General features: G+C 40.5%; 1 protein-coding gene across 1 annotated transcript; it reads left to right on the forward strand.

Moving 5' to 3' along the window:
• Nucleotides 1-4199: 4199 nt before the first annotated feature.
• On the forward strand, nucleotides 4200-27855 carry cnpy1 (canopy FGF signaling regulator 1). Its single transcript, XM_018695975.2, has 6 exons — nucleotides 4200-4368; nucleotides 14501-14603; nucleotides 15244-15359; nucleotides 23769-23981; nucleotides 25912-26008; nucleotides 27677-27855. The coding sequence occupies exons 2-6, from the start codon at nucleotides 14510-14512 to the stop codon at nucleotides 27715-27717; spliced, it is 561 nt and encodes a 186-aa protein (XP_018551491.1). The 5' UTR covers nucleotides 4200-4368; nucleotides 14501-14509; the 3' UTR covers nucleotides 27718-27855.
• Nucleotides 27856-27917: the final 62 nt, after the last annotated feature.

Here is a 27917-nt window from a genome sequence, read left to right on the forward strand (position 1 = left end):
TTAGACTGATCAACCCTATCAATAGATATCAATAGGTGCATGACTGTGGCCCATTAAGTTAGTGATCAGTTTGTGTCATGGGACTGATCTGCTAGGTTTGGCATTTAATGTGTGCACGGGGAAATTTTGGTTAACAGAGGCACAAGAAGGAAAATTATCCTACCCTACATCATCAGGACCACACAATCTGTCTGCTCCTTCAAACTGTGACCAGGGGTTGGGAACTTTCCATGTGAATTAATGGGAATATATGGAAATTAATGGAAATATAGGGGAATCAACGGGAATAAACTGGAAATTTGCAGAATTGCAGGTCAGCCTATAACAGGGAACTAAAATATAGACAGAGAGTTTTTGATTCTCCTTTTGTTTTGTGTTGATCTTTAATAAATTATTAGAGTCTGCACTTTGGGTCCATTTCCTGTTTCCTGAACCCACATCGTGACAATGAAAACATTTTGGATTTGAATATTTTCATTCTCATCTTTGGATTAGTACATAGAGCAGTTAATATTTCAATGAACTCTTAAACGGTAATGCTCCATCACTTTTTACATGTATGTACTGAAACCTGGACTTATGTTTGACTTTCCAAAATTCTATTGCAAATCAAATTGCAATTGCAATATCTGTCAGAAAAATTGCAATTAGGTATTCCCATAAATCGTTCAGATATGCTGAGAAGCAGACCCGCTTTTTATTCATTGCCAAACTAATTGATTTAGGTGTCACCAATGTAGAGATATGTCTGTTGCATGAGTGTGTGTGTGTGTGTGTGTGTGTGTGTGTGTGTGTGGCACAGGAGACACACTGGAGCACAACAAGGTAAGGAAGCAAGACCAGCACAGACAAACACTGGAGCAGAGGGGACAAACGAGTCAGTACGGGCATAGGAGAAAACACAAGAGTTATACTTTATTCAGATGATAAGGCTGAGTGACCGAGAGTAAATATCAGGGATTGCTGGAGGGTCAGAGAACTGGAAACCTTCCCCCTGGCCCAGGGGCTGAAGAGCCAGGCAGGGCCACTAGAGAGCAGTCCAAAATGGGACCCCTCTAGAGGCTGAGCAGGAGGGCGAAGCCAGCAGTTCCCTTCTGAAGCCACCTTTGGGAGACAAGGAACAGGAATTGGCCGGGGGTGTGTTGGCCAACAGTTTGTGTTGGCCAAACCACCAACTGGGGATCAGGTGCTGATGTCAGCGCTGGTGTCAGCCAGGCTGCTAACTGGAGATCTGGAGCTGGTGTTGATTGGGCCACCAACAGGAGACAAGGGGCAGGAACTGGTCAGACCACTGACTAAATCTGGAGCTGGTGTTAGCCAAGCTACCAACAGGAGGTCCAGGTCTGGTGTCAGCCAGGCCACTGACAGTAGATCAGGAGCTGTTGCTGGCTGGGCTGACGAGGAGCGACAAGGCATGGCAGGAGTTGGCCAGACTGCCAACAGAAGAAGCAGAAGGAGCAGAAGAGATTCACACTGGAACAGGCAAATTATCACAGGAACTGACACAGGAGAAGACAAAATGTTGACTAGATTCATTTGATGATGGAACAGGCCGATGGGGTTTTGGATCACTGGGCAGTGGAGGCTCTGAGCCACTGGGCAGCAGAGGCTCTGGATAGCTGGGCAGCAGAGGCTCAGTGTTGTTAGGCAGCTGGAGTTCTGGAAAGCTGGGCAGCTGGGATTCAGGTTTGCTAGACAGCAGAGGTTCTGGGTAGCTGGGCAGCAGAGGCTCAGGGTCACTGGGCAGCAGAGGCTCGGGGTTGCTAGGCAGCTGGGGTCCTATGTGGCAGGTTCATAGGGGGTTCATAGCCTGAAGTCTGGGGCTGAGGCTTGGACTTGTAGCTTGAAACCAGGAGGTGAGATTCTGGTTGGTAGGTGGAAACCTGGGGGTTAGGCTTAACAAAGTTCTCAGCCCTGGCTTTTGAGAAACCTCCCAGCTCTTTTAAGTACAGCCTCATTGTGTTCATGGCAGATGTCTTTTCTCCACAACACAGATTATTCAATTAACAGGGAATAGTGTCTGCTGGGACCATTCTGGCCATTGCTTTAAGCAGGCTAAGAGACAGGGAAAAGCTTATTTTTGTTTAAATAAATCATGAGCGGAGGACTACTAAAACCAAGGAAGCTGGCATGCAGGAAGGTGACACAGGACACACACAATGGAGTCCAGGTGACAAAAGACAACAAGCACGTGAGAAACAGCAAAGTAGCATATCCAGTCCAGGAAACACACCAGAGCCCAGGGGGCGCACAATTCAGCACAAACATAGCGATACATGGTCTTAAAAGTCTTTTTTTATTATTTTAAAAATGCCTGGCAGCTACATTTTGGTCACTCTGTGCAATCATGTATGTAAGCCAAGGTATGTAAACACTGCATTACAAGTGTGTCATGGAGTTGTCTGACTTTTGGTCATAGCAGACTCTGCTGAACTGAGGACACTGTCCTCTACCTGTGCAACCAAGACCTTGATGTTATAGATGACATTAATTTAGTAGTATGGAAACCAGGTCAGATTCCCCTGTGAAGACACCACCTGGCTCTCAGTCTCTCTCTCACACACACATCCTTGTATACCTATCTTTTAGGGGACCTGTTATTGACATAATGCATTCCCTAAACCTAATTCTACCACTAACCCTAAAACTAAACCTTAACCACCAAATAGCTGAACTGTTGTACCCCATAAATATAGTGTAGTGTCCTGGTCTGTTTGGATGCAGATTCCATATAGATTCCATATAGAGATGTACAGTAACATTAATAATAGTAATAATAGCAATAATAATAATGACAATTATAATGGTGATAGCAGTTGCAAGTAGCAGGAGGTATACCTTCTCAGATCAGACTCAATTCAATTAATTTCAATTCAAACGACTTTATAACTTTATAATACACACAACATATTTAAATACAAATAAAAACTCAAAAAGCACACAATAGCATTAACAAATAAATAAATACTAAATCTACAGAGCAATGTAGCTCTGAGAAGCCAACAACCCCATCAGCCATGTCTGACTCTCCATAGTTTTGTACTCTTAAGGGAAGATGTCAGGTTAGTTACGTGCATATATGGGAGTAGTGTAGACGTATAGCAGTATAACTAGAGGATGCTTCAACAAAGCCTGAGCCCTAACTACAAACTTTATAAAAAAGGAAATTTTTAAGCCTACTCTTAAAGGTGAATGATGTGTCTGACCCCAGACTCAAACTGAAAAAAAAGAGCCTGATAACTCCCATCCTACACTTGGAAACTAAACCTGCATTCTGGAAGAGCAATGCTCTAGTGTAATTATAACTATAAACTCTTTAAGATAGGAATTAGTTGGTCTTTAGTCCGAATTTTGTCCCCAGAAGTGTCTACAACAGAGGCACTCACACACACACACACACACACACACAGGAGGGAAAGACTTAAAGTGTGTTGATTAACTTCAGTGTAAAGGAGAGTTGTTCTCTGTGTAAGTGGGGTAGACACATTCCTGAGAAATTGTCACAATTTATGCTAATTACAGTTTGCACTGTACAACACTAAACTATACATCACTATTATAATCATATCAATAAATATTTAGTTTTTAAGAGCCTACATGTGCGAATTGACCACATTAGGAAGGGGCCTGGTGTTTTGGGCATAATAAATATACTGGAACACGAATTACGTTGCGTTTATTGCACGCCATCTGTTTGTTGTATTTGTAAGCAGTTGTCAAATTTCAACGCATTATTTCCGCGGGCCATTAAACGCTCCAGCCACACGATGCACAAATGTCTGATTTTTCTGTCCAACAAATCGTCTTGGGACACACCGCCGGAGACACTGCAGCTGTCTGATTGGTCTGTGCTCTTTGAGTATCTAACATGATTGGCTGCCCGAGCCGATGGCCGACTGAACGTGGCTACACCACAGTCAGGCACGTACAAATGTCGACAGACAACCGGTTCCCCGTCAGCGGAGCCACGTCAAGTCAGAAGGAAGCAGGCGAGTGCGCCTTCAAGATTAAAGCACTAGTAGTCTCGAATGGAGACTCGGATGCAGTACTGGAGGAGGGTCATTAAAAAAAAGCTACCTTAACATACTGCGGATTGCTTGCCACATTTACACTGATAGGCCTTTCTCAGTTTTTGAGGATGACTCAGGTATTACTAATTGTTCATCAATAATGATTTTACTTTGAAGGTTACGAGCGGAAAGGCAAACTTGCAGTGTAGTATGAATGAAGGCTGTCAGTGTGGATGACAGAGCTCAGGAAGTTTAACAGACATACTGAACATGTGGAGAACAGGTATATGGTGACAGCTCATCGTTGAGTCAACACCGCTTCTAACGTCAGCCAAGTGCAGCTTGCCTTCCTCGCCAGGTAAGACAGGCTGCATGTCAGCCTATCGGCAATCATGTGTACAGTGCGGACCACCAAATCCGGCGCACAATGTCGCACTGTAAGTCTTGTGGTCTATCCGACGATCTTACCTGCAAGGACGTGATGACACATATTTTGCAATTTGACTCGAATCCGCGTACAATTCGGCCTGCAATCCACCAAACAACACGGTTCAAATAACAAAATTAACATCTTTTCACATTTGGGTGAGCAGTCATTGTCACTTGACACAAGTACAGTAGTGGGAGTTAATGTTACTTATTAACAACAACAATACACTACTACTACTTATAATCATCATCATAATAATTACTATTATTATTGTTATTATTACTATTATTATTTTGTTATTATTAGTAGTACTGCTGTTTTATTTCTATTCATCTATTTTTGAAATTACAATTTAACTAAAATTACAAATTAACTTGAAAGATGGTTGAGAAATTAAAGGAAAGCCAATCCCAGCCTACGCCGGCAAGAGGCAGGATTCACCCTGGACAGATCACCAGTCTATCACAGGGCTGACATATAGAGACAAATAACCATTACACTCACACTCACACCCTGAGCAATTTAGACTTACCAGTTAACCTAACCTGAACTTTGAACTGTGGGAAAAAGCTGGAGTACCTGGAGGAAAGAACACACAATAAATCTCTGGGCGAACCAGGGTTCAAACACAGAACCTTTTTGCACTGAGGAGACATTGCCAAACACTGTGCCACTGTGCCACCCCTTTGTGGAATTGCTTTTACTTCTTACAGTATTTCAAATGAACCCAGTCAGTCCAGTTATCCGATCATTGGAAATCATTTATTGTTTCTGTAACTCAGCAGGAACATCTGCCCCAAAAGATGACAGGCAAGGAGCAGGGACTGCATGTAGAAGTGGAGTGAGAATAATAAATTATAGAATGAAGCAGCAAGGTATGAGAGAGGCTGTGCATTGTCCAATAAGTGACCTGTTTTATATTTAGAATTATTAAGTAATTTGTATTATAAATGGCTCATATGCTATTTCATTGTCTAAATTACATTATATTGACAGATACTTTTGTCTGAAGCAACTTACTGTAAGGGCAGTCAGTCTGGAGCAAGAAGTGGCTGAGCCACTTTTTAGTGTTGTTTGTTCCCCCTGAGCCTGACACATACTGAAATATGACCCCAGAACTCTGGTAACTATACTGAACCATGTATTTTGCTGAGACACTTGTGTGTGCAAGGCCAGAAAAGGTTACTGAAATGTGTTTTTCCAATCTTTTTTCCCATTTCAGGCTTTGTTTTACATTTACTTTTACTCATTTAGCAGACACTTAGGACTTACTTCAAAGAGCTACTGTGCTGACGTTTGTGGTAATCTATAAGGTAATGTGCAAGGAGATCCCTTGTAGAGGGATGCACTGTCGTAGCAGACAAAGATAACAATGGAGACCGAACTGGACTTGTGGATTCAAGGGTACATTTGCAAAGGAACCTCCTGACATACAGAACATTTCAGTACTTATACCATAGTTTTTTGATAATAGTGGACTTCTGTCTCCCTACTGGATCGATAGATGTACTTTATTGATCCCATGAGGGAAATTCTTACGTTACGAGACAGCAGAGACAACAATAGGTAACAACAAACATTATAAAAAGAGTAAGGATTATAAATACTAAGAAAATCTTAAATATATATATATATATATATATATATATATATATATATTATAGGTATATATTATAGGTAGATAATTTAAATTGTAATTAAGAGCAGGATTGCAGATGAGAGTAGTAGTTGCTGACTTCAGCATAAGGATTTTTACAAAGTCACAGTAACTGTCTCAAATGGTGAATAAATATAGTTATGTGCAATATTTTCATCTAAGAACGGATGTGCAAAACTGGCAGTGAAGTATGTAGAAAAAAATGCACAATATTACAACATGTGCTACTGTTTGGGAATAAATAGAGTCTCAGAATTTTCAAATTCATGTGTACAGGTGGCAGTGTTCATCTGACACACACAGGTGAGTTGCTGTACAGTGCTATGCAGAATGGCAGAAATGATTTCCTGTAGCGTTCCTTGTGACAGCCGAGCTAAATGAGTCTGTTGGAGAATGAGCTCTGCTGTCTCTGTATTGTTTCATGAAGGGGGTGGGATGAGTCGTCCATGATGGAGATCTCTTGTCCCTCACTGACTCAAACATCTCCATCTTGTGTCCAGTGACAGTCCCAGCTTTGTGGATTAGTTTGTTGATTTTGTTGGCATCCCTGGCACTGATGCTGCTCCCCCAGTAGACTACAGCAAAGTGGATGGCACTAGCAACCACAGACTGGTAGAAGATCTCCAACATTTTGTTGCACACATTGAAGGATCTAAACTTCCTTAGGAAATAGAGTCTGCTCATCCCCTTCTTGTACACGGAAGAACTACTGCAGTCTTCCCTGCCCCTGCCTGTCATTAGTGATATGCCTGTCTGATAGTTATATCTGTCTACTTCTACTTACATACTCAAGTACACATTATTCTTTCATATCACTTGTACAAGTACATATTGACCTACACACTTCACTGTACTATATAATTCATTATACCATATACTCCCCCCTTTGGGGGTCATCAAACCCACAAACTTTAGTCAGTGCAGGTGAGGGCAAAAAACCAAGCATCCATTTGCTGGAAAAATTCCCTCACGACCCCCAACACACTTTTCAAGTCAAATTTGGATGATTACGGTCTCCATCTGCACAGATTATACAAACGTATTTTAACAAACATTATTTATGACAAATAATAAATGTACTGTAAATGTAATCAAAATCAAAAGTGTGTGAGTCAAAACCATGAACTAATGCAATAAAGGTCAAAAATGTATCAGAATTCGAGACCTAAATCAAATTACCATCTCATTAACTACTAAACACGTGGTAATATGGCATCTACTAATTTCTCTACTAATGTAAATGAGGTTCTTTACCTAAACTGAAAATTAGATGTAATGAGATTATCTTAACTACCTCTTTGCAAAAATTAGACTTAGACAGACTTTTATTGTCATTCAGTATGCAGCAAGTGTATACAGAATGAAATCTCATTTGCATAGGCCTCAGTTTTTACAGTTTCAGTGCAATGTAAATGTTTGTGCAAAAAATTCTGTAAGCAGAATATGAATAAATATACATAAATGATTAGATATGTACAGTATGATTTTTAGCGTGTATGGCGATTTTAGCAGCAGCAGTATGGATTAAATATTAAATATATAAAAAAAATCTATATAAATGTACAACAGCATTCTAGTGTGAGACTAGCAGCATTAAAACATACAAATTCAATGCAATTCATATCATAAGTATATCGGTACATACACAAGGAATATTGGGACCTTTGCAACAGAGACAGAGTTCACACACATCCTTTGTGTTGTCCTTGCTTTGTTGTAAGATAATCCTTTATTAGTCCCACAATGGGGAAATTTACAAGTAGTAAGCGCATGCCTCTTCAGCTCTGCGTTTTTACACATTCTGAGCCATCACAATGCAGAGATTCTTGAACATACGATACATGGTGATATCGAACACAGCCTCCTCATTATACCCCTGGAATTCAGAGATACATCATCCTTGCCTAAACAAACGCCTGTCATTCAAGTTCGCCTGAATCCACTGAGTTGTCATCAGTCATCTGAAGAGTCAGGGTCAGGGAACAGGTCCGGTTGTCCAGTCACTAACTCAGCGAGTTGAAACTCTGCCATCCTCTCAGCCGCCACCACATTCATCTGATTAACAAAGGTCCTGTTTAGGACTTTCATCAGGATAGACATGATGGAACAAACTATCTAAACTCTCTATCTAACTAAAATATGATCATCTCTATCAATGCGGTCAGTCCTATCTTTGCCAAACTGGCTCCCCATTGTCCGAGTTTTAAGCCCAACCAATACCATGACCAGCTTTCTTTGCCAGCCGTATCACTTACTTCCTGTCCCAGTTTTGACACAGTCCTGGAAAATGTTCCATCAGGTGCAGTGTTGCTATGTAGGGCTGAACAATTTTTGGAAAAAATCTAATTGCGATTTTTCTGACAGATATTGCGATTGCAATTTGATTTACGATATAATTTTGAAAGTCAAGCTTCAGTCCAGGATTCACTATATACATGTAAAACGTGATGGAGCATTACCATTTAAGAGATCATTGAAATATTAAGAACATATATAGAACATGTACATAATGAACCAAAGAACAATTCTCACAAAACAAACAGTAGCACTATGTTCTCTTGCCTTCTTTGCATTAACTTTACATCTGTCATACTGCTGCCTGTGGTGATTTTTCAAATGCTGATACACTGAGGGGGAATGACAGGAGACTGACAGGCACACAGAGAGCAGGTAGAGACAGACACAGCTGATTAAAACTCTTCTGGAATTTGTTCCGATAGAAAATACAAATATAAACCCAACATAATTAAGGCTGGTTCATTCTACCATTTTCTCTCATTTTCTTTCTCTTTCTTGGCTCAGTATTTTGCAACTTTATAATATCAGCTGCAATAATTTTCCAGGCCACCACTACAAAATTTGTATAGTGGAAACTAACTAACTCCACAGTTTTGTGGTTTGGTCATTTTAAGAAAAGATCTGGTTGTAAAGTTTACAGCCTGTCGGTCTGCTCGTGCAGTGCTCGGCGTGTGAACTGTGAGGCAGCTAAAAAAACGACTGTGTAACAATAACTGACATTCTGTTCAGTAATAATCACAGTCTTTGTGTTTTGCAAATCACATTAATTCAAATTGCGATTACAGTTCAATTTGGATAAATCGTTCAGCCCTATTGCTGAGTATATATGTGCAGTTCTCCAAACATATAACAAACTCCACCCTTCTCAGCCAGTATCCAGTCTACTGCCTGTCTAGTTTGCCAAGACATATCACTTGTTTCTTGCACCTGTTCTCCCAGGGCCATAAGGGCCTCATCAGTATAGTTAATGAATTGCTGTTGGTTATAGTAAATGTAACTGATCCAATCAACATTTTTCTATTTGGTGTTATCCAGAGAAATGTTGACTCTAGCCCAGCTTTGACTTGATCTCTTGCCTTAAATTCATCAGGGATTCCTCTAGGTTGATATATGCCATCTAAATACACACTTGAATCTGGGATGTACTTCCTCTTAGACCTCATGTTTGCATCCAGGAATTCATCAAGTCTAATTATCTCTTCTACTCCTTTATAAATAATAATAATAATAATTCATTCTTATTGATGTACAAAGACCAATCCATCAGGGTGGAAGGGTGTTTAGCAATATGTTGACCCCACACATCCAGTAACTATCTGCAACTGCATGTGTCTGTTCATGTAGCAAGTGAAGAGTGGGTATAGTCATGGTTATGTTGTGGCATATTTGATCCAGTGGCACAGAGTTTTTATACCACACCGGTGGAATAATGAACGTAGGTGTCATGTTTGCATGGGGAAACCAAGATAATACCCATGTTATTTTACACTCAACTGTAACGTTGCCTATTCCATTCCAATTTTGACTGGGGTCCAAAAAGCTCATAATCTGCTGTTCTATCTATTGTATAGTCTGTGGGGGGTTTGTTTTGAGATGTTGAGATCTTGAATTCTGCAGATGATTCTCTGAATTTCTAAAATGGTTTTAACAATGGGCTTGTTGAGAGCCATAGATTAGCTTGCACTGGATACCACGTGGTCAAAGTGAAAATCCTAGCTGTTCTTGACATGGGAGTAAATCTGCCTTCCCTGCACTGTTTTTGCTAAACTTTGGCACATTCCTCAAAATTATGTTGTTCTGGGATTACAGTTGGCAATGCTGTTGGGAATTCTGCGAATCATTCATTAGGTGTCATCATTCAAGATGGCGCCGCGGATGGCTGCCTCGGTGTGTTGGTGCACGTTGTGTTTTGTTATTTTGTTTGTTAACTCAGTGTTGTGTGGAAGTGCCGGTTGCTCTTTCACTAGAGAAAAGCTCATGGACATCAGGGCCACCACCCCTGTGGATTTAATATCCATTTTCATTGCTACATCTGTGGAATTCCTGGACATTCTGGTCAAAGGTGCCCTCACCTTTGCACACACAGTGAAACGCCGGAGGAGAGGGAAACGCTCCAGTATGCTTGTGCGTCTCTGCCAATGCAGACATTGCACACCGTTACCTGAAATTTTTCTCTCCAACGTGCGGTCACTCAGCAACAAAGTAGATGAACTCCAGCTGCTGGTGGGAAAACAGAGACTTTTCTTCATCTTCTGTTTTGTGCTTCATTGAAACTTGGCTGTGTGGAGTGATACCTGGACTCTGTGCTGCAGCTAGCAGGCTTTCAACTCTTCAGAGTGGATCTTGACGCAGTACTTTCAGGCAAGATGAAAGGTGGAGGAATTTGTTTTTACACTAACAGTGGCTGGTGTACTGATGTGACAGTGATTCAACAACACTGTTCTACTGATCTGGAGTCTTTTTTCATCAACTGTAAACCCTTCTACTCCCCTTGCGAGTTTGTTTCATTCATACTGGTCGGTGTTTACATCCCACCGCAGGCCAACGTGCAGGAGGCACAGCGTGTGCTTGCCGACCAGATTCTGTGTGTGGAGCGGACAAACCCAGACTCCTTAGTTATTGTCCTTGGTGACTTTAACAAAGGCAACCTCACCCACGAACTCCCCAAATACAGACAGTTTATTAAATGCCCGACCAGAGAGGAGAACATTCTGGATCAGTGTTACACCACAGTAAGCAATGCTTATCACGCCGTCCCCAGTGCTGCAGTGGGTCACTCTGACCACGTCATGGTCCACCTGATTTCTGCATACAGGCAGAAATTAAACGATCCCTAAACCTGTTGTGAGGACATCAAAGAAGTGGACCAGTGGGGCTGTGGAGGATCTTCAGGCGTGCTTGGACTGCACAGACTGGGATGTATTCAGGACTGCCACCAACAGTCTGGATGAGTATACAAATGCTGTGACATCATACATCAGCTTCTGTGAGGACTGCTGTATACCAACACACACCAGGGTGACAACAATGACAAACCCTGGTTCACAGCCAAATTCAGACAGCTGAGGCTGGAGAAGGAGGAAGCGTTTAGGAGTGGGGACAGAGACAGGTTGAAGGAGTCAAAGTACAGGTTCAGCAAGGCGGTGAGAGAAGCCAAACGCTTGTACTTTGAGAAACTACAACATCAGTTCTCAGCAGGTGAGTCTGCTTCTGTCTGGAGAGGGCTCAGACAGATCACGAACTGCAAGCCCAAAGTCCCCCACTCCACGAACGACTTACACCTGGCCAACAGCCTGAATGAGTTCTACTGCTGCTTTGAGAGACAGACCTGACACCATCTACCAGCCCCACCACACCAGCCTCTCACCCTCCCCCAGCACAGCAGGGGTCAGGGCCTCTCCAAAGCTGCACAGAGGCCCCCTCCTCCCCCACCACAAGGACAACTCTCTCCATCCTGGAGAGATGCCTACAGAGCCAACAGGTCTGTAGACGATGCAGTCAACATGGCCCTCCACTTCATCCTGCAGCACCTGGATTCCCCAGGAACTTATGCCAAGATCCTGTTTGTAGACTTCAGCTCCGCCTTTAACACCATGATTCCAGCACTGCTAGAGAACAAGCTCTCCCAGCTGAGCGTGCCTGACTCCATCTGCAGGTGGATCACAGACTTCCTGTCGGACAGGAGGCAGCATGTGAAGTTGGGAAAACACATCTCTGACTCTCAGACTATCAGCACCGGTTCCCCTCAAGGCTGTGTTCTCTCCCCTCTACACTTCTCCCAGTACACCAACAGCTGCACCTCCAGTCACCAGTCTGTCAAACTCCTGAAGTTTGCTGATGACACCACCCTCATTGGGCTCATCTCTGGTGGGGATGAGTCCGTCTACAGGAAGGAGATTGATCAGCTGGTTATGTGGTGCAGTGAGAACAACCTGGAGCTCAACACTGTGAAGACAGTGGAGATAGTTGTAGACTTCAGGAAGAACACAGCTTCACCCTCCCCCATCATCCTGTGTGACTCCCCAGTCAGAACAGTGGAGTCCTGCTTCATCACCCAGGACCAAGTGGGAGCTAAACATCAGCTCCCTGATCAAGAAGGCCCAGCAGAGGATGTACTTCCTGCGGCAGCTGAAGAAGTTCAACCTGCCAAGGACAATGATACACCTCCATCATTGAGTCCATTCTCACCTCCTCCATCACCATCTGGTACACTGCTGCCACTGCCAAGGACAAAGGCAGACTGCAGCGTGTCAGCTGGTCTGCTGAGAAGGTGATCGGCTGTAACCTGCCTTCTCTCCAGGACCTGTACACCTCCAGAACCCTGAGGCAAGCAGGAAACATTAATGCACATCTCTGCGGACAATCACTGCCACCATCACACATTTGCACTGTACACTTAACTTTTAAATTCTAAGTATATTTATGTTCCTTGTAAATATAGTATTTGTTTTTTTGCTTTTACTCTTACTTCTACTTTCTATCTATCTTTGTTTACTATCTCTGTTTTTTAACACCAAGATACCAAGACAAATTCCTTGTATGTGCAAACTTACTTGGCAATGAAAGTCTGATTCTGATTCTGATTCTGTCACCCTACTGCAGTCTTCCCTGCGTCATTAGTGATATGTCTCTCTGATAGTTATATCTGTCCACTTCTACTTACGTTCCCAAGTACACATCACTCATACAAGTACATATTGACCTACACACTTCATTATACCATATAATTCATTATAACATAGCACCTGCTCTGATAGCATTTGGTAGCTCGTTCCACAATCAGGAAACCACAAATGATGGTGATCCTTGGAGGAACGCATTGGCCGAGAAGGAACATAAGTCTGTATGATTGAGTTCAAATAGATAGGTGCAGAACTAGAGGTAGCTCTGTAGGCAAGCATAGCTTGATCAGAGACCAGAGGCGCTGCTGCATTTTGGACCGTTTGCAATGGTTTCACTGCACTTTCATTGCAGTTGTCAAGGCAAGAGATAACCATGGCATGTACCAAGAGTTGTGTGGCCTGATTTCTCATATGTTGTATAGTGTGAAGTGACTTGACTGGGAGACAGATGCAACATGGTCAGAGATGAGGCAGTCCTTCATCCATTTGGAAATGTCTGAGAAGCAGAGATTTGTGCAGAGACTGTGGGGTCATCTGGCAAGAATGGTTTAGTTGGTGTCACCTGCATAATGATGATGATGATGAATATAAGAAGCAATGTGGGTTATATTGCAAAAGAACGGATCCTTGGGGCCGCAGTGATCCTTGGGGCACTCCTGTAGGGAGGGGATGGGATAAGGTTATATGTCCTTGTCCATGACACAATGAAGGAGTGCCCAGAGAAATAGGCTTCAAACCAAAAAGGTGCTTTGCCAGAGATGCCTATATCAGACAGGACAGATGGCACGATGTGGTGGTTCACCACATCAAAGTCTGCTGATAGGTCAAGCATGAGCTGGGGAGTGAGCTGCAGCTCTAGCTGCCTATAGGGTTTTTGTCACCAACAGAAAAGTCATTTTTTAAAGAATATCTGAATGTTACTAAATACAGAATCTCAGAACTCTGTATGAATATAAAGTTCATACTGGTTCATGTTCCAACCAGTTTCATTTATTTGTACGTAGTTTCTGACTGACCAGGTTTAGTCAGGTTTAGCCATCAGGTTTAGTCATTTTGGCAGATGGCTCTAAATACTACAATACCCATGAGTCCCAGCTGCTGTTGTCATGGAGAAGAAGCCAGTCAGAGGCACAGATCAGAGCAGTGGCAAAGGCAAACTGCTTCCTTGCTAATTTGTTAATAGAGTTAGTTTGCTCAATATGTTAAGCTTCCACCCTCTGAGTGGTTAGATGTTTGCAAAAACAAATACCAGAGTTAGAGAAAAGGTACTGGCACTCAACACTCACAAGAATAGCATGTTCATATCTTCCTGATACCAAACCTGTGGGAATGGAAAAGTGATAATAAATTATTTCCCAGGCCTACATGTGCTGGTTGTGAATTCAGTTGAACCCTTAAAGACATCCTAATGTGATTTAATAGACTTTAGTTTGTGCTACTGTTTAATCAGACTGTCAATCTAACCATCTGCCTGTCCTGTTAGGTTATCAATATGGCCTCATGGATTATTCACATGACTGTGTTGGTGCTATCTCTCTTCATCAGCAGTGGCAAGGGGAAGAGGGACAAGGTGCTCTATTGTTCCGGTAAGTCGATTCTGACAGAAGGATTTTATTCCATGAAATATTGCACATGCTGCTTTTTTAAAAAAACAAAAAACAAAAACACAATGCTTTTAATTAAAAAAACATTAAAATTCTATCTTCTGGAGGGTAACAAATGTGTAATCTGCAGCCATGTATATGGAAATAGATTTAGGAGAGGGAAACCAGCCTGTGAGCAGCTGTGTCTAAATGTCTGTTATGTGTACAGTAGGACAAAGTTACTGTTTGTGTAACATTTGGTGTTCATTCAAACTGACCAATACAGCAGCCAATATGAGCATATCACAGACATATTGTATCAGTGTATATGTTGTTTGATATGAAAGACAAACTGTAGTATACAATGTCAAAATAACCCAGTACCAGTTGTTGTGACAAGTGACAGATTCATATCAAAAATGCCTATGTTACATGTTCATGTTGTAATGTGAATACTGGCCAATATATTGGCCTATATATATAATATATTAGATGTTCAGCTCAGTCGCATTAGACTTTTTGTCAGTGTAGTTTATGAACAGTGATATGCTCACTGCTGGACATATACTACACTTTACTTACCAACAATGACTGTTTGAATAAATTTTCATTGAACTGATCTACTGGCATTCATGTTTCTCAGCATGCAAAGCAATTGTGGATGAACTGAACTACTCGATCAGTCAAGTGGACCCAAAGAAAACCATCAATGTGGGCAGCTTTAGACTCAACCCTGATGGAACCATGAAAGACAAAAAGGTACAGAACACTGATGTGTTGCTAATGATGCTTTCACCTTAGCCCTCGCTCAACTCTCTACTTTAGCTCTTAGTTATATATGATGATTTAAGTAGCTTGTATGCTTAATCAAAGAGTGCTTTGAAGAGAACACCAATAGGATCCAATACAGGAGCCCCATAAGGGCAAAATACATTCAAGAATGACAATAACAACACAGAGAAAAGTAAGTTCTATATCCACAAATACCAAAACACAATCAACTGAAATGTGCAGCAAGATAAAGAAAGAGTGGAGAGAATGACACTTGGTGTGGTTTGTGCAGTGTTAGTATACAATAGTTTCATACAATCCTAGGAATATGATTTTTAGTACATTTGGTGTAAAAGAAAAACAAACAGTATTGATTATAGCTGTGTAGTCGACTGTATTTATAAAACTAGTGTGCTATGATTAGGAAAAATGACTTTGAATGATTTTATTTCTATACTTTATGCTTTACTTATTTGTGGAGGAGCAAAAAACTGTACACTTTTTCAGCACTGTTTTATTTTATTGTTGCATGTTATTCTAGCATTCTTTAAAGTATGCTGGTCATCTGCTCCCAGTCATAGTTTTTCTTTCAGTTTTCTTGCACACACTGCTCTTTCTTCATTCAAAACAAACAAAAAAAAAAAAAAACACTTAAACACTTTAAAACTTAGATTTTAGACATAGATGCTGTGATTCACAGAGAGGCTGTGATCAGTGATGTGGATGTATCACTGCAGTCCTTTTCTCCTCAGAGTAGATTGATCTGTGATGTTGTTAGGGCTGTGTGTGTGTGTGTGTGTGTGGGATTCTGTGTGAACACAGTGAGACTATAGATCTAGATTGTTGTTCCTCATCTAATGAGGTCACATCCCACTGGAACCTGAACATTCTCTATTGCTTAGGGACCAGACAATCATGAGGTGTCCAGCACGGTTATTGATTTCCTGAATTTCAATCCCTGTGTAGACTGTCACTGAAGAAGAGCAAGCTGGACAAAAGTGCTAAAATATGTTTTGGATTATATGCAAAGTTGTTTTACACTTGTAAAACAACATGTTTTTCAATGAAATTGCAGTTAAAATGTTTTAATACATTTATTTTTTAATTGCAGTCTAGGTATTAGACTGTGCTTTCATAAATCCACTGGGCCCTCTGATAAGAGACACCATTGTTTAGCCGTGACCTAACTTATCTTTAAACTGTTGTTAAGTCTTACTCACCCACTGAATTGTCCAACCACCATCACTGTATATTTTTCACTAATTAGCAATCCCTCTGGTCTGAGAAAACTTTCCAGAATTATGTCCCTCGACCTGTCTCATCAAAGTGAAAAACATGTTTCAGTAGGAGCTTGTGCATATGAGTGACATTAACTGCTGTTTGGTTAAGTTGGGCTCAACAGAAACACCCCTCTCTTTACTTGTACACACACCGTTAATACAGCCTGCTTAATGCAGCCAGCCTCAAATTCTGGTAGTAATAACTAATCAGTCTTATAAATGTAATAACACCATGATAAGTATAGACAGACTATACACCTATCCTGGTTATATCCTACTGATTTCTTTACAGCGTGCCTTTGTCTGTTTATTGTGACACACTCATACATCCACAACACGAAAACAGCAGAATGTCCTCTTTCTCCTCTTTCAGCAATCAAACAAGGCAAGTGCTGATGGCCACTGACATCTGGTCAATCAGTCATAGAGTCAGTCTAGTTCTTCTGCTGGGTCTCAGTGTTCAGTAATCTAACTGAATAAATGAATAACATAAACAAAAATTATACTAATGACAATACCCTTGCAGTATAATCAGTACTGACATTAATGGTGACAGGAAGTTGTCTTTTCAGCTTTACTCGAGTCCAGCCCCCAACCAGACTTATACTGTGTTATAAAGGCTCAGTTTTCCTCATTCACTCAAAAATATGAGTGTTTTTTCTGATTTTCTGCTCTGGACAGATATGTTATTTGGTGAGAAAAGCTTAGTGTGGATAATCTCAAAGTGAGGCATGTCGGACCTAGTCCCTGGGCTTTGCTGACATTTGGTGTTGACTGAGAATATAGCATTTATGGAATGCAAAAAAAAAAAACAAAAACAAAAAAAACCCCTTCTCTTAATGAATCAATGAGATGACTCCTCATATTACAATACGGGAGCAAGCACAAATCCCTACATTATAACACTTAGTAATGAATCAGCTAAAGTCCCAAAGATGCCAACAAAAAGATAAGACTCCACTCTGTACTTAAATTCAATTTGTCTGTTTGTCAATGATAAAGTACGGGATGCATCTGAACACTAACCGTTACGCTGATTGAAACTATTATTAGTCACCAACAAGGATGTTAGTGATGTAATCTCGATAGAAAATCAAAATGTCCTTCATCACACTGTTAATGCTACTCATGTCATTCCTATGCTCCCATTAAGCAGTTGTCTAAAAGTGGATTAATTTAGATATTAATGCTAATTACTCTTCTTTTGCTCCCTTGAGGGTCCTGCTCCAATTTGTGTGTGTGTGTGTGTGTGTGTGTGTGTGTTAGGGCACAGTTTATGGCAGTGTTCTTGTAATGGTTCTTTTTTTTGTTTGGTATGTGTAAATGACCACACAAAGACATCTTGATATCACATCTACACATTGCAGCATAATACAATGAAAGCAGAAAATGTTTGAAGCATCTTAAACATGAATCATAAGTAACAACATTCTTCATCTTCTTTCTGGTCTTGTAAGTTTACACAGATACCCCAGAAGTAAGAATTCCAACATAAATCTAATTTTATTAGAGTTACTGTATGTTCTATCAAAAATACTCCAGTAGTTTAATGTGGAGTCAGCAAAACTTTTGAAGTCACACTCCAAAGATTCTGAATCTTGCACTTCCCATAATATATCTATATCATATATCTAAGATATATCTTCCACTTTTTTCAAGCCTCTCTCCTTCAGTTTGTTTGTTCCCATCTCTGTTGTCAATGTGTAGTCCTCAAGTCCTAGCTGAGATAACCCTGATAACATTGTTTCCTGGTTTTATTTTGATGATCGCCTTCCTCGTGTGTCTCTTGTGCTTTTACTTGTTCTCTTCCAGCTTGTCCTCTGTTTCACCTGTGTCTCATTAGTAATTAGTCCCAGTGTGTATGTAGTCTTGTCTTTCTATTGAGCTCATTGTGTTATGTCATGTTCTTTCATGTGGACTGTGAGTAGATGTTATCTTCTGTTTAACCCAACTGAGACTCCACCAGTGTGGCACCACCAGGGTTATTTTCTCAGAGCTCCTCTGGAGCCACTGAGCCTATACAACCATTTCTGTAGGCTGTGTCTACTCCTCAGGATCAGTCAACTGGACAGTGAATAGAATTACACCCTCTCTAGAGCCAGTACATGGCAACTAAAACTTCTATGATTATTAACAGTGGATAATTTTTCTTTGGATGCATCACTACATTCCAGATGAATTTTTCTGGTGAAAATGTTTTGGGATTGTTATCATGTTATTCAACAGGCCACGGTAGTGTGGCTCCTTCACAGATGAGCTCCTCCTCTGCTCTCAGCTGACACTAACTTCCACCTGTTGGATTGTTTGGTCAATCAAATGTTACTGAGCACAGAAGAAGCCAAACCTTGATCCCATGCCCTCCTAGCTCCCTCCTTTTCAGCAGCTTTTGACCTGGTGTGAATCGGAGAGGGAGGGATGTCAGAGCTTAGATGCCATCAGTGAGGAGGATTTGCAGGTTTTAAGTCTCTGCTCCTTGGCCTCTTCACAGTAGGACTTCCTGGGGGCATGGGGCTGCTCTCTGGCACAAAAGTTAAACCTGCCTGCTGTAACAATGCCACATTTAAGGCCTCCAAAGACATTGAACTTAGTTGGAGCAGCAAGCTGATCTCATAGTGACCAGTGGGAAGTCATGCATTGAAAATGAGAGGATGCACAATGGCATGCTGACACAGTGACACACAATATCACAGCCCAGAAATGTGACTCAGTGAGGTGACTAGCAGTTATTTATTCATCCATTTTCAGGTTTGGTGTTCTTTCTCTTGGGTTCTTAAAGGATCAGTTCAACATTCTAAAAAACACATATCTGAGAGATGAGAAGGTGGATATCAATCTCATGTCTGTACTTCAAGAACAGCCCTACAAAAAGAAGTCAAATATTCTTAAATATAATCAACATGTCTCATATTGAGCCAAAAAAAAAATGCCACTGGGGTAAGGCAATTTTGTTTGGCTAAAATAATTCAAACTAACATAAAAGTGTTTTTACTGTAGAGTTTCTGCCGTCAGAAATTGGCAAATAAAAACAGGACAAATTTACATTAAAGGACCCAGAACAATAATAAAATGTTAAGAACACAGTTGTCAGTACTATACTGTGACATAAACAAGGAGGGAATGGTTCAGGCTATATTATATATATATATATATATATATATATATATATATATCGTCAGAAACATATTTCCAACCCAAAGCAGTCCATGACAAGTAGGTCAAAGGGACAGTCACTGAGAATATTACTGAGAATATTACAGCCTACAGCAGATGATGTTGCATTATTAGGTGTTACAAACCAGGATGATACTGGACAGCAGAAAGACCCAGAGGTAGCGAGAGGAGGGAGGGAGTTTTCCAACAACTACTGAAATGTAGAAGCTGCTGTAATTAAATCTGCCAATGCTTAAATATAAAAAAATCTCTCAGTAAATTATCAGCCATGATGATAATACGGTGAACATTATATTTTTTATGTGTTACATGCAGTATTTTCTTTTTAATTAAATCAGTTTCAGTGTCATTTTTTAACTCAAAATTGAATCAGATTAAGTCACTATAATTCTGAACTCAAACAAGTGTGTTCTCCGTGAGAAGAGAGGCAATCTGTGTGTTCAATTTCTTTTTCCTGGAAAACAAAATTCTAACTATGAGAAAGTTGGGTGAAAATTCTCTGAAATAACTAACAAATCTGTTCATACAACCTCTGTTCACCCTCAAGAATTCACAAAAACCTACCAACCCTCACTAGTGGCCACTTATGTTGTTTGTTTTAGGGGGTACAACAGTATATACATCCACCCAGTGCTTCTGTGCAGAGCCACCGGTTATAGTGCAGGTTGCCAGATACAGTCAGTGTGCACGGGTTTTGGTGTTAGTCTCTGTATGGTTACAGTGGTACCAAACCTCATAGTCTAGCTGTAGTGACAAGATTTCATAATGTTGAATGAGTGAGTTTTAGAGATGTTGGTTGTTGGATTTCTGAGCATTGGAGGGTGCACAGAAGATCAAACAGTTTTTCCCTGCCTCAGGTCTTGTCACCATGTCCTAACTCTGGACTGATATCAGTCTTCTAATCAGGCTTAAAGAAAAACGGCAACTTAGGCAAGGACATTAGCAAGCTTTTTTCACAATTTGTTGCATTGTTGCACTGTTGTTTTAGCACCCTGCCTGGCTTCACCTGTCCTCCATCATCCTCCATACTGCAAACATTAACCAGCTCTGGGCTATTATTTAATACTGTTCTGAGTTTGCTTATTATATACACTCAGAATTGCTTACAAATTACAAATTGCTTCTAAATTTCTCTCTTGTTTATAATGAAGTCAAACGTTTATAGGGGTCATTCTTAATCACTAATCCAGGTTCCATAATGGTCAAAATGACATTTTAGATTCTCCTTCCACTCTGCTTTGATGAAAATATTATTACTGCGATTATTAATTTATGGCTCTTCATTGGCCCATATCACCAGGACAATGAAAGTGAAAGGCCCCTGTCCACAGTGGTGCAATAATGGCCCCCTGTCCAATGGGAATTGAATGGAGGATAGCATCCCTGAGAAGCTTATTCTCTGGCCCAACCGGTCGCACCCCCTACCACCACCGCCACAACCCCCTCGTCCCATTCTTCAGACAACGCTGTGACTGACAGCTCCCTTTCACAAGGCTGCGACTGGCAAGGAAGGGGTTTAATTCCAAACCATTTTGTAGCATGGCATGATAATGACTCAGACCCAAGCCCGTGGGCTTGAGATGGACTGACGTGGTTTTATTGTCAGGCAGGCAGGAGGAAAGTTTTTTCTTTATCTTCTTTTTTATAAATGGGGGTTGGATGAGATTCAGGACTTAAGTTTAAGTTTTAATTTCAAACCCTCTCAATTTTTTAGAAATTCTTTCTTTGGATTTCTCAAATCTATACATCATTTGTGTACATATATATATATATATATATATATATATATATATGTGTGTGTGTGTGTGTGTGTGTGTGTGTGTGTGTGTGTATATATATATATATATATATATATATATATATATATATATATATATATATAGCACGCTCACTGAATTTCAAAGTTCAACAAATAGTGGTACGACAAAATTAACTTCATTTATGACAATACTATGAATAACAAAACATTTAATAATGGCCACAAAGCCATCTCCATGACAAATGAGCAAACTCCATCTGTTGATGGGGACCGTAAAATGCATTTGAAAGCTTAGTTAAAGCTAGTGACCAGACCTTGAGTAGAAGTGATTTTGTCAGACTCCACATATACTGTGTTTGTAGACCTGAAACGAGAGGTCAATCGCCAGAAAATTAATCACCTGCAATTTTAATATCTGCTTAATTGCACAAGTTACTTTTTTGTGCAAAACAGTTTCCCAATAGTGATGATTTGTTGATTTTTAAATTGTTATCCATAGGAAAATAAATATCTTTGGGTTTTTACTGTTGGTTGGATAATACAAAATATTTAAATATGTCAGCCTTGGCTCATGGAAATTGTGACAGGCATTTTGCACAGATTAAATGATATTTTTTTTAGCTTAACAATGAATTTATTGATTGAAAAAGTAATATGCACATTGGTAAAATAATCAGTCCCACCAATATACTAGACTAGGCATAATCACTAACTTCACTCATTCAGTGGATAAATTGTCACCACTTGTGTCAAAGTCATCACAAGATGATGGAGTTTTGATTGATAGGTAAACCTCATCGTCATTGGCATGACCTAAATCCCTTGGTGCTCGGCCTCCAACCTTTGGCCCCATGCTGTAACACATTCTGTTGACTGGCCAGCTTCCTTCTTTCCTCCTCAGCACAACAGTGTTGTCAAGCTCAAGGGATCTTCTGCTGAATGAATCAGAAGCTAAAGAGATTGGCTTGACCTTAAAGACATAGGGATTAGTGATTGGTTTGATTCATTTTTACCATGCAGGAGTTTGTATGTTGAGCAGTGGAAGAGGCAGAAAAACAACGCAAAGGAAGGATTTGCTGGAAAACAGATGGTGTAGAGGCCTTTGTGTCACGCACGTGTGAGTGTGTGTGTGTAATGTAATCAGTAGGCTTGGCCCGGAAGGGGACACAGCCAAGGAGACAAAAGGGGACAGAGAATAATATATCTACATTGTTACAAAATCCAGTTCATCTGCAAGATGGCCTCCAACCCTCCCCTCTTCCTTTCAGTGCTGTACCACCCCCACCCCCACCCCTCCTCACCCTAAAAAAAAAAAAAAATGAAACACTCCCCTCACCCCCACCCTGCCACCTTTTGACCAAAGAAGACAAGGAAGATATCCTCCTTTGATCACTGGAGGGTGGAGTGGGGGTGAATAGGCTAAAAGGAACAGCAGAGGCAATGCAGGGGCTGAGAAGATGAGCTGTTTACCCTGCACTTGGCTTCTGTTCAGGCCCCCTGTTTCTTCAATCTCCTCCACCGACCTCACCCTTCCCAGGAAACCAACCCCTCCCTTTGGCTTTCTCCAGCCTGGTCAGAGGTGGAAAGACCACCCCCCCCTTTTGCCCCCTTTCATCACCCAGTCCTTGCCCCCTCACCCCTAGGCATTACCCCTGTCACCCAATATCCTTCCGGGGATGGTGGGAGCAGGGCACTGCACCTGTCTTGACCCGTCTAGACACCACTGCCTAGCTGTTTTGTTCTCAAAGGGGGGAGAGGAAGAAGACAGTGGTGTTTGGATGGAGAGATGGGGAGAGTATTCACACAGGTTAAAAGTCAGATTTGAGGGTGAGATTCGTCAGTGAGGATGGAGAAAACCCAGCGGAAACAAGAGGTCACCCTGCTGACCCACACAGAGCCAACCCTCATTCTAAGGAGGACTTGCAAAGTCGTTTTATTTTTTCCTCACTATAAACAGACCCTTTGTGTTATTTGGTTGCCAGGGCAGTGACACAGGTGCCATCTGAAATTTGGAATTTGGTGTATTATTAATATTCTTTATTATTATTATTATTATTATTATGGTTGTTCTTTTTAACCACATATACAGTTTGGTCTTTTTCTGAGTTAATAAAGGAAACAATATTAGGAATAACTGGAGCCCAGGATGTTCACACTACTAAGCTGCTCATCTCTCTGCTCTCTCAGGTACCTCTTGTTCGCTCAGAGACTTACCTCAGTGAGCTCCTGGAGGGGGTGTGCAGCAGCATGAGCGATTATGCCCTCCATGTGGACCCCGACACTCAGCATAAACAGTATAAGAGGTTTGCACCCAGGAGCAGTGGGGCCACTGGGGACTTCCCCGACTTTAAAAACTTCCAGTTCGACGGACCCGAGGCATCCAACACCCTGAAATTCGCAGTGAGTGCATAATCAAACTGTAGAATATACTGTATTAGTGATAGAGGTATAATCTGTGATCATAACTGTAGGGATGTGTATTTACAGACCAGGACTAGGTTATACAAGTGTCATCCTTCACACAGAGGCATTTACTAAACTGGGTTGCTCTGTTAAAACTAACTGTGTTGAATCGACACTGGGAAATATTTGTAGCACTGTCCAATGAGAGGCAATCAGCCCTATAAAAAGCAAATTACAAGGAAATCATAACACTGTAACATAACTTCCAAAAGCAGTTTTAGGAAGTTGATTGTGATAACCTAACCACCCTTACTTAATTGCTGTTGGCATAACATTTTTTAATTCAAGACAAATTGTCTTATATTTGTGAAATGTTATTCAGGAATCTTTCCATTTTTTTAATTGTAAAATTCTTCCTTCAGCACAAACTAATTTCTTGTCAGTTACTGAACTGTGATTATGATTCATTAATAATGAGTATACATTATAGAATTAGTTAAGTTGTATAGATAATGGATGGATTATATTATGATATATATAATATATTATAAATGAATTCTACAATTATTCATCCAATGATTTTGGATGAATAATTGTAGAATCATAGAATGGTGTAAAAAGGTAGAGAAAAACTTTTATTTAGAGATACTATACTAACATGTATCTAAGAAATTAAATTCCTTAATTGAACAATACTTAAATGTTTGTTTTTCAGGTTTTGTCAGGTCAGACGTGTTATAATGTACCTTTGTCTACACCTTAGTCTCAGTATGTTGCATATTAGAAAGCTAGTTTCTCCTGCATTAGTAGGTGTAAATAATTTGTTCGTTTGCATAAGCAACCTGTTTGAATTTAGTGCTGTGTAAATGTCCTCTTCATAAACACTGAAGTTGTGGGCTACATTTGAACTACTGAGCAGGTGGTGCAACTGTTGGATTTACCACATTATGGTCATGTTCTAACTATGAGAATGACTTGAATTTGTGTGAACTTTCGAACTTTCAATCTTTTTGATCAAATTAAGTTACCTATACAGAGCAGTCCTATTTCTCTTGTATTTGTATGTATGTTCTGTATGTACAGTACATTGCCAATGTAACATCCATTCTACCATAATACATTCACAATCAATCACCAGATCTCTGGTGTGACTTCCCTCTTTAAAAGTAAGTTAAATCAAAAATCATGTTTAGATTGAGACAGTGCAGTGAATTTGAGAAACAGTCTCCATGCATGAAAAACGTGGGAAAGTAGGAAAGAACAGAGAAGCAGTTTATGATTTAAAATCACCCCTTTTATCATCCTAATTAATGTGACTGGGATGCTTAAGATTCATGCCAACATTTTGTTTGCCATACTGTATATCCTATAGATTATTCTATATTATTATTGCAGGCAGACCTGAAAATTGCAGCATGTCAAAAGCAGATAATTAGCACTCTTGAGCTAGATTGAAAATGGGAGTTCCCTGTGCCTTGCTTAAGATCCTGCTCTGCACTTCATTCAAAATAATGGAGCTAAAATTCAGTTAATTTCTCCGTTTACACGTTGCTTGTCTGGTTGCAGCTTTTTTCGGCAGATTCTGCTGGAAAACTTCAAAATTCTCTCCAGGGCTGTCTGCAGAAATCCATGAAATGGAATCAGAGCTACTATCAGAAGCTGAGCTTGATATCAAATTCCTGATGAATGTAAGGAGCTATGGCTTAGCGGTTTGACCACCTAGCTGTCAAGATGGCTGAACGGTTTGGCAAACACAGGGAAAACATGGCAACCACTCAGCAAACAGTGTGCCCACCATTGTATGAAAAGATGTGATGAACAAAGTGTGTGTGTGCACGTGTGTGCACGTGTGTGTGTGTGTTGTGTATGCCTCAGCTCTGTCTCCCCCAGGCCAAGTCTTTCTTCTATGCTTGTGTTTTTGTCTCAGTGTGAAACAATCGTGGAGGAGCTGGAGGATGATATCATCTCTCTGTTCAGTCAGGACCTAGAGCATGTGCACGAGGAGTTATGCAACAGTGTCTCAGGTACTACAGCTTCTTCACACATTCTCTACCAGAAATATGATGCAGCAGCTCCAGTTACCTTCATCCTGCCCCTCCCCTCACCCTGGAGATTTGTATGTCCCCTCACATCAAGTTGAATCAATCACATGAAATGTGCGACATTTCAGAATAAATCTGGAAATTCGTGGAGAATTCAGCTGAGTAAAAGAATCAAAGATTGTGTTTGGTTAATATTAGTAACATCAATAAGTGACTTCACATGCTTTGTTGCAGAGAAATCATGCATAGTTCTGTATTTCATTATTTTCTCTGAGTTTAATGCATTTGCCTTTATTCTGACAAAGATCACTATGTACTATACTAGTCATCTGTGGTTAATGTAATCACCTTCTATTGGTTGTTTTTTCCTGTTGGGTTTGGCTTCCACAGCGTTATTTAACAGCTGAGGCCATTTGTTTGAATCTGTGAATCAGCTGCAGACCACTGCCAGTGCAGATGGACCTGTATCTTTTTCAAGGTTCATTTCAAAGGATAAGATCATTATACTAAGACACCTCTACAGCATCTAAACTGCCTCAGAGTGGGGCCATAAAAACTCACAATCAGAGTGCTAAAACAGGCCCCTTCTCAGAAATTATCCAGTTGAACTCTTTAAACAGCAAATTAATTTCTTTTTGTGTCACAGCTTTGCAACATAGTGCCACATTTTCATGTAACATTTATTTATTAATGTAGACAAGCAGGGTTTCCACAGGCTCTTGAAAAGTCTTAAAAAGTTAACAAATCTGAAGTTTGGGCCTTAAAATGTCTTAAAAGTGAATTTGACAATTGATGTTGTTGCTGTTACAAAAATACTACACAAAACTAAGATGCAAACTGTGCAGCCTGGTCAGAATTTATGTTGTGATGTTTTGTGTGGGCTATTGCCTCCTCTCACCAAAAACATACTTAAAATCTTACAAACTTACAATGGTTTCTCTGTGTTAAACACCAACAATATTAAATCCTGCAACTAAGTGAATTCTAGAGATCTAGAGCAGGCTGGGTATGTATCTCTCCATAACAAAGTCAAATGCTCTGAGAAGGGCTGCAAGTTAGTATAGCTCAATAACACTGAGGAGGAGATTTCAGCCAAGAGAGAAGAGTTCAGATTAAAGTAGTTCTTGTGTGGGGTGGCTGTGGCTCAGGAGGTAGGGCGGCTCACCTACTAATCAAAAGGTCAGTGGTTTGATCCCTGGCTCCTCCAGTCCATGTGCTGTGGATATATGTATGTGTGTGTGTGTGTGTGTGTGTGTGTGTGTGTGTGTATAGTACATAGAAAAAGTGCTGTGTATGTGTGTGTGAATGGATGAATGTGAGCTGTAGTGTGAAGCACTTTGAGTGGTCCACATGACAAAAAAATGCTATATAAGAACAGTCATTTACCATTTACAGACACACACACACACACACACACACATATTACTCTTATCCATACATAGTACTGTGTAGTAATTCTCAGTTGAATAAATTCATCCACTTTCCTGTAGCTAATCTGTAGCTCAGATTTTCCATGAAATAGGTCCTAAATTGCATTCAAAATGCTATTGAAAAGGTATCAAAATGTATTAACTTGTTGAAACCCGTAGAAACCCTGACAAGTCACTAACCTCAACACTCATATATCTGTCTTTCCGTTTTTTATTTCAGACTACTGTAGAGGCAGCAGTCCCACAAACGAGGAGCTGTAGTGTATATTTTCGGTGGATAAGGTGGGATCAGCTTTGTCACAGACATTACAAAGAAGAGAATTTTAACAATATCAATTTTTGACAAATGGTTGACAATCTTTTTGAACAAATAAAAGAAGAAATTTTGACAAATCATAATGTGCACATTAGTTTTTGTCTGAGATTTGAAATGGATGCTCCTGCACACCACTCATTAATAT

Source organism: Lates calcarifer, linkage group LG4, assembly GCF_001640805.2.
Source record: "Lates calcarifer isolate ASB-BC8 linkage group LG4, TLL_Latcal_v3, whole genome shotgun sequence".
Lineage (NCBI taxonomy): Eukaryota > Metazoa > Chordata > Actinopteri > Centropomidae > Lates > Lates calcarifer.